At 52.2% G+C, this 7922-nt stretch overlaps 1 protein-coding gene across 6 annotated transcripts in view; it reads left to right on the forward strand.

Moving 5' to 3' along the window:
* Myh14 (myosin heavy chain 14) overlaps positions 1-7922 on the forward strand; it is a 61059-nt gene that overhangs the window by 24629 nt on the left and 28508 nt on the right. For 3 of the 6 annotated variants that reach the window (XM_026789092.1, XM_026789091.1, XM_026789094.1), the window contains 7 exons: positions 644-739; positions 2902-3020; positions 4141-4293; positions 4379-4552; positions 5084-5257; positions 5564-5678; positions 7325-7447. In XM_026789092.1, coding sequence (XP_026644893.1) covers positions 644-739; positions 2902-3020; positions 4141-4293; positions 4379-4552; positions 5084-5257; positions 5564-5678; positions 7325-7447 — 954 coding nt within the window. The remainder of the gene's footprint in view (positions 1-643; positions 740-2901; positions 3021-4140; positions 4294-4378; positions 4553-5083; positions 5258-5563; positions 5679-7324; positions 7448-7922) is intronic. The other 3 variants (XM_026789095.1, XM_005366858.2, XM_026789093.1) reach the window with 2 other exon arrangements.

Raw genomic sequence — 7922 nt, forward strand, 5'->3', positions numbered from 1 at the left:
GTCCTGGAACTAGCTCTGTAGACCAGGCTGGTCTTGAACTCACAGAGATCCGCCTGCCTCTGCCTCCCGAGTGCTGGGATTAAAGGCATGCGCCACCATCGCCCGGCTCATGCACCTGCTTTTTATGTGGGTGCTGGGGAATCAGACTCAGGTCCTTGTTCTTGCACAGGCTGCTTTACTGACTGAGCTCTCTCCCCAGCTCAACATCTGGCTTATTTTGAATGTTGTATAAATCATTTTTCTGTTCATGGGCAGACAGGACAAAGCAAGGCTTGAACACAGAAAGCTGAGTATGTTGACTCTGATGCTTGTTTAAAGATATATTTATTTTTTATGTATACAGTGTCCTGCTTGCAGGCCAGAAGAGGGCACCAGACCTCATTACAGATGGTTGTGAGCCACCATGTGGTTGCTGGGAATTGAACTCAGGACCTCTGGAAAAGCAGCCAGTGCTCTTAACCTTTGAGCCATCTCTCCAGACCACCTCCCCCCACCTCCCACCCCCTGCAGTGTTTTTTAAAGTCCAAATGAGGTCACAGATGAGCTTTCAGTTCTGGGGTACTGAGCACAACCTTGGGGTTCCTGCATCGTGATTAGAAGTCTGAAGTCCCAGCCCCACATGCTCTTCTGTTCCGCTCCACAGCCATGCTGCGCACCATCTCCGCTGTCCTCCAGTTTGGCAACATTGTCCTGAAGAGAGAGCGCAACACAGACCAAGCCACCATGCCTGACAACACAGGTACCCCTGGGCCAGTGTCCTCTGCGTGCTCCTTATACATCGTCCCTGACACAGGGCAGCTCTGACCCGTGCCCTGCTGGGGACAGCCCGGTCACTGCAGGAAATGGTCAGAGTGATGCCCTCCTGCAGCTTTGGGTCCTTCTAACTCTTGATCCTCGCGCCTTTACGTCTCCGAGGCTGGAGTTGCAGGCCTCTGCCTCTACACCCAGGCTCATATTCCCTCCTTGTTCTTGTTAAACAGTGAAAATTACTAATTCTCCCTGCCCTCTGCTTCCTGTTCATTATTTGACACTGTGTCCGGTGTAACCCAAGATGGCCTTGAACTCCTACACCTCTTGCATCCACCTTTTGTTTTGTTTTATTTTTTGGTTTTTGTTTTTTGAGACAGGGTTTCTCTGTAGCTTTGGACCCTGTCATGGAACTCACTCTGTAGACCAGGCTGGCCTCAAACTCGTAGAGATCCGCCTGCCTTTGCCTCCCGAGTGCTGGCATTAAAGGTGTGCACCACCACCACCCAGTGAGCATCTACCTCTTACACGCTGGGATAACAGTCCTGTCCCACCACATCCAGCTGAAATAACTGTTGTTTTTGAGCCCTTGAGTAGAAGGGAAGCTGAGGCGCGCTGCTCAAATGACTGGCCGTTTCCCTTCACCCAGTGAGTGGCATCAGCTGTGAGCAGCAGCACTGCCTCTTGGGGAAAGGAAAGGCTGTGGCAGGTGGTCCCTTTCCCACTCCTGTCCCCTGTGCAGCCTTTTTTTTTTTTTTTAATGTAGACCAGGCTGGCTTTGAACTCACTAAGTGCACCTCCCTCTGCCTCCTGAGTGCTGATAGTAAAGCGGGTGCCACCACACCCAGCTTTCTTTTATGTTTAATGGGACAGGGGACTCGAAGCCAGCCTCCCAAATGCGGGGATTTGGTTGCCACGGAAGAAGAGACAACTGCCCACAGTCAGACCCCTGAGATGTCTGCATCCTAGGCCGTCTCCCCTGGGGTTTCCCTACCCTGTGCTCCTGGAGATGGAGATGGAGACAGAAATAGAGTTGGCCGGCTCCCTCTGGACATCCGAAGCTCTCTGTCCTGGTTATAAAAGCCTCCAGCTTACTCCCAAACTCTACACAGCTCTGAAAAATCTGGGGAACTGGGGCACTGCTCCCCACCCACCCAGCCCTGCAGTGCCTACTGTGGCCACTGGGGGCGCCACTTACCAGCCTGGCAGTGCCCCCTTTGCCACACCTGTTTGCCTTTCTTAATTGAGGGTCGGCATTACAAGTCTTTTGGTGGGGTAGAGCGGAGAGGGGTCGAGGCAGGGTTTCTCTGTGTAGCCCTGGCTGTCCGGGAACTCACTCTGTAGACCACGCTGGTCTTGAACTCAGAGATCCTCCCACCTCAGCCTCCGGAGTGCTGGAATTAAAGGCGTGTGCACCACTGCCTGGCTACAGGCCTTTCTGAAACTGGCTGCTTTTCCCCTTAATGCTTTATGTGGTGTTTCTCGAACTCTGCGGTTGAGAGTATCGGGTTCAGACAGGATCTCATTTGGCCCCCAACCAGCTTTATAGTTGAGGATGACCTCGATTTCCTGATCCTCCTGCCTCAGACTCAGATGCTGGGAGGTAGAATGTGTCACCATGTCTGCCTCTGGTGCCTTTTTTATGTCTTTCTTTCTGGGCTCCTCTTTTTCATTCTACAGAGTAAGCCTTCCCTCCGTGAAGCTGACGGGTGCCTGGAAACATGGCTCGATTCAGGGTTTAATTCAGAGTAGAAAGGGAAACACTCCTCCCACACAGCCTCGCTGTGCTCCGCCACAAACATATTTAACGTCTTAGTGCTGAGTTCTTTTCCTGCTAGTTTTCCTCAGGCACTCGGGACACGGCTACGAAGAGTGGGGAGCCAGCCAGGGGTGTGTGTGCTGGTATACTATTGGTGTTTGATAAATCAATCTCGCCTGAAGGCCAGAGGCAAAGCTAAAGCCACTAGAGGTCAGGCCATGGTGACACACACCAGGATTTGGGAGACAGAGTCAGATGGATCTCTGTGAGTTCAAGGCCACCCTTGGCTACACAAGATTTTTATTATTTGTTCTTAGCTGAGCTGCAGTGGTGCTCCTCCCTCAAGCCCTCCCCTTTCCCAGTGCTAACTCCTCTCTCTCCTCCGCCCCCCTCAGCTGCCCAGAAGCTCTGCCGCCTCTTGGGACTCGGGGTGACCGACTTCTCCAGAGCCCTTCTCACGCCCCGCATCAAAGTTGGCCGAGATTATGTTCAGAAAGCACAGACCAAGGAGCAGGTAGGGGGAACCCAACAGTGCTGGGCAGGAAGAACTGGCTGGGGAGGTGGAGACAGGAGGGTTCCTGGCTCTCACTGGTCAGCCATTCTAGCTAAGTGAATCTGCTCCAGGTGCTGCGAGAGCTAGGATGGGGAGTGACTCCTCCTGAGGAGAGACACCTGAGCTTGACCTCTGGCCTCTGCACACTCATGTGGGCCACATCTGCACACACATACACATAAACAAAATAAAGACTTCCCTCAAGGGACTTGGGAAGTACTGGGGAGGTGCTTCCCAATCTTCCTGATGCTGTGACCCTTTAATACAGTTCCTCATGCTGTGACCTCAACAACAAAAATGTTCTGTTGCCGCTTTGTAACTGCAATTTGATTGTGAAATGTAATGTAAATATCTGATATGTGACTGCGTGGGGGTCGTGACCCACAGGTTGAGAAGCGCTGTGCTAGGGAGACTCAGCAGGTGAATGAAAAGGATGGTCCCATTCTGTGGCTCCCTCTGAAGGGTTTAGTGATGTCAAAACAGAACAAGGGAGAGAGAGGGTCTCTGAAGCCAGAGGGTGACAGGAAGGAGGTGCTGTGGGAGGCTGGGGAGTGACTTGATTTCATTTGTCCTTTATATAAATATGGCTACTGCGATAGTTAGTTCCTTAGGCTACATATATAGGCAAGGAAACTCAGGGCTGCTGTCACAACCCAGGTAAAGATGGTGGCTCAGACACAGTAGTGACAGAGAGGTGACCACAGGTGGAAATTACTGGGAACAGGAAGGAGCTGGGAATCGCTGGCTTTCTGCCTCATCCACAGCCTCTAAGAACAGAGAAGCTGAGACATGGAGAAGCTGAGATCACACATCCTCTGAGTGTCTGTACTGGAATTAATACCGGACACTTGAATCTGGAGCTCACTGTGCTATAGAAACCGATTTAAGTGGTGGAGGAGGGCGGGAGCCTGGTGCACTCTGGGACTTCAGTGATGGCAGAGTGTTACGTGTGTGGTCCTGTTTAGTGTTCATACTCAAGCAGTTGGGAGATGAACGGCAAAGGCCGCAGGTTTGGGGTGCCCTGCTTGATTCATACCCAGTGTCACGTGCTGGGCCTCACCACAGCATCTTAACTCTGTAGGCTGACTTCGCCTTGGAGGCTTTGGCCAAAGCTACCTACGAGCGCCTCTTCCGCTGGCTAGTTCTGCGGCTCAACCGTGCCCTGGACAGAAGTCCACGGCAGGGCGCCTCCTTCCTGGGCATCCTGGACATCGCCGGCTTTGAGATCTTCCAGGTGTGCACCCTTGTCTTGCTGTCCCCCTCTCCAGTCCCAGTGCCTCTGACCCTGCTCACCGCTCTATCCCACAATCCTCTCGTAGCTGAACTCCTTCGAGCAGCTGTGCATCAACTACACAAACGAGAAGCTGCAGCAGCTGTTCAACCACACCATGTTCGTGCTGGAGCAGGAGGAGTACCAGCGCGAGGGCATCCCCTGGACCTTCTTGGATTTTGGCTTGGACCTGCAGCCTTGCATTGATCTCATCGAGCGGCCGGTGAGGGGGCAGAACAAATGGGCCATAGCCCAGAGCCTCAGTGCTCCACCCGGCCCACGGCTAGACCCACGCAGTTCTGCCCACTGCCTAGACTCTCAAAGCTTGTCCCTGACCATCACCGACTCTTGAAGCTCCGGCTTGTCCACTTGCACCACCCAGAAAGCTTGGCTCCACCTACTACCCAACCCCGCCCTACTCTGCCCCACCCATCCTGGAGAATGCTCCTTCTCCACCTGCTGTAGCGCCCTCACGGACTGAAAGAGGAAATGTCCCCCAGTTGCCCCATCCCTGTGACCAGTGGGCTCTCTGGACCACGCAGGTCCCACTTGAGTTCCAGACATTGGGTCAGTGTGTAGCTCCATCTGGTGATGAAGCCTAACGCCTTGTGCATGCTAGGCAGGCGCTCAGGTGCTGAAGCACCCTGCCCCAAGTCCCCAACCTCAAACCACTTCATGTCACTGACAGCTAGCCGCAGCCCGTGCCCACAGGTGCCACATCTGACTTCTGTTCCTTCCTTCACCCGTTGGTCAGGCCAACCCTCCAGGTCTCTTGGCCCTGCTGGACGAGGAGTGCTGGTTCCCCAAGGCCACGGACAAGTCTTTCGTGGAGAAGGTAGCCCAGGAGCAGGGCGGCCACCCCAAGTTCCAGCGCCCCAGACACCTGCGGGATCAGGCGGACTTCAGCGTCCTGCACTATGCAGGCAAGGTAAGGGCTAGGCTGGCTGTGGACCATGCAAGGGTCCAGGGATCTCCGCTTGGCCCTGGGGATATAGGCTCCCATGACACAGAGCTCAACCACCTGTGAAATTCCACAGAGGTAGCCCTTGGTGGGAACAGACTGTGCTTGAGAATTGAGGAGGCCTGTGTGGCCAGAGCAGAATGAACTAGAAGAATGTTGTGGTTATGGAGGGCAAAGAGATGGGCTGCAGGAGGGTGGGGGTGTAGAGAAGGCCATGTCAAACACCTGTGTAGGGAGCCCAAGTCATACTGTAATCTGCCTGGTTCCCTTCAGGTTGACTACAAAGCCAATGAGTGGTTGATGAAGAACATGGACCCATTGAATGACAGCGTGGCTGCCTTGCTTCACCAGAGCACTGATCGTCTCACGGCTGAGATCTGGAAGGATGGTAAGGTCCCCTTCCCAGTGCCTGTGCTCCTTCCCACCCCCAGAGGGAGCAGCAGCTAGAGGGAGAGAGGGATGGTGGGTTGGGGGAGGAGTCAGTGAGTAGATAGATTGGATTGATTGGGGGATGGGTGAGTGGATGGGTTGGTGATGAGGAGGATGGGCAGGTCAGTAGATATCTAGATGGGTGAGTAGATAAATAAATGGAAAGCTGGATGGGTTGAGGATGGGTTGGGTGGATGGATGCGTGCATGATGTGTTATCTTAAATTAGCAACATACACAAGGATAAGAAATAAGAAATATATGCCCATGGACATATTAGTGTCAGTAATAGTCTCCTATGCAATCAGACCAGAAAAATAAGTGCAGTCGTCCTTGAGACCCACAGGACAGTGGCCACTCGGAGACCATAGTTTTACACTTGACACGCACATTTTCCCGTATACTTTTCCCCTCTCTCCCTGTAGGTTGAGTCATCCCTCATCCTATTTATTTAACACAATGCAAATGACATGTAAATAGCTGTTATACTATTATGATATGTAAATAGCCACTATACTATTATAATATGCAAATTATGTGTAAATAGCTGTTACCCTATCACATAGAGAATGTGGTAGGAAAAAGCCTGTTCTGTGTTCAGTATATACTCTTTTCCTTAGAATATTTTTAATTACTTGTTCAATCACGAGTTACAGAGCCTGAATATGTGGAAAGCTGACTTTATATAGATATTTTTAGTCAGGCATGGTGGCGCATGCCTTTAATCCCTGCAGTCGGGGGCAGAAGCAAATGGATCTTTGTGAGTTTGAGCCCAGCCTGGTCTACATCATGAATTCTAGAACAGCCAGGGCTACAGAGAGACCCTGTCTCAAAAAAGAAACAGCACACTAAAAAAAACTTAAAAAGGAAAATGAAAGAAAATAAACAAGTTGGGCCGTTCCTTAAAATCAGATCTGCATTGGGCTGGAAAATGGCTCCCCGGCTAAGAGCAGACATGCTCTAGCAGGGAACCCGTGTCAGGTGGCTCACAGCAGCCTGGGCTCCATGGGCACCTGCACTCACTTACGAGTGTGCACACGCACTATTAAAAATAAGAAAAATAAATCCTTTCTAAAAACCATGACCCCACCCCTGCTGCGCACCCATGTGCCTGGCTCTGAGAACAGTCCTGGTCTTCAAGCTGAGTGGGGCCTCTAACATAGCTGCCTTAAAGTGCAGGAGAGGGGGAAGGGTGGGGAATTGGGCCACTTTAAGTTGATCTCACTTACAGCTGCCTTGATCCTGGAATTGGTCGCCCTGCATCCTAGCAGCCAGGGCAATGGGCAAATGGGTACCCCAGGTGGAGTGGGTGTATCAAGTTGATCATTGAGCTACCTGGCATCCAGGACAAAAAGGGCTAACTAAGAAAACAAGTGTGACTTTAGCTCCTAAGGTGTCTGTATTATTAGTATTTTTTGCTACCAAATTCTCAGAAATGAAATGACCTCAGGGCACTGATGTAAAGGTGAACAGGCTTGAAAGGTCGCTGCCAGCTTGCTCTGTGCTAACTACCGTTCTTTCTTTCTCTTCCTCTCGCCTTCTCCCCTGCCATCTCCCAATCTCTCCCACCACTGCCATCCTCCCTGTCCTCCCTGCCTGTCCCTAGAACAAGGGGGCCTCCAACAGTTCACTTTACTTGGCTCCTTCCCATCGTCACCCCCTGGACCTGCGGGGAGACTCAGCTCTGGCGCTTCTCCGCCAGGGGGTGGGTTTCTCTGTGCACCCACGGGTGAGGCTTGTAGAACACAGTTGACGGGGACCGTGGGAGGGGTCCTGGGTGTATATGTTGGTCCCCGCTCCTGTCCTTCCTTTCTGAGCCCTTGGTGGTTCTGGAGCCTTCTAGCTAGACCATGTAATAAAAATACACAGATGGGGCCAGCAAAATGGCTCAGCAGGTGAAGGTGTGTGTACTGCCAAGACTGAGCTCAGTCTCCCAAGGACCCATACGGTGAAAGGAGAGAACCAGCTCCCCCAGGTTGTCCTCCACACATGCCCTGTACACACACAGAGACACATACGCACACGTACACACACATACACACATGCATGTGCACGCACACATACGCACATACGCACACATACACACATGCATGTGCACGCACACATAAGCACATACGCACACGTACACACACATACACACATGCATGTGCACGCACACATACGCACACGTACACACACATACACACATGCATGTGCACGCACAC

This window comes from Microtus ochrogaster, unplaced genomic scaffold (assembly GCF_000317375.1).
Source record: "Microtus ochrogaster isolate Prairie Vole_2 unplaced genomic scaffold, MicOch1.0 UNK14, whole genome shotgun sequence".
NCBI lineage: Eukaryota > Metazoa > Chordata > Mammalia > Rodentia > Cricetidae > Microtus > Microtus ochrogaster.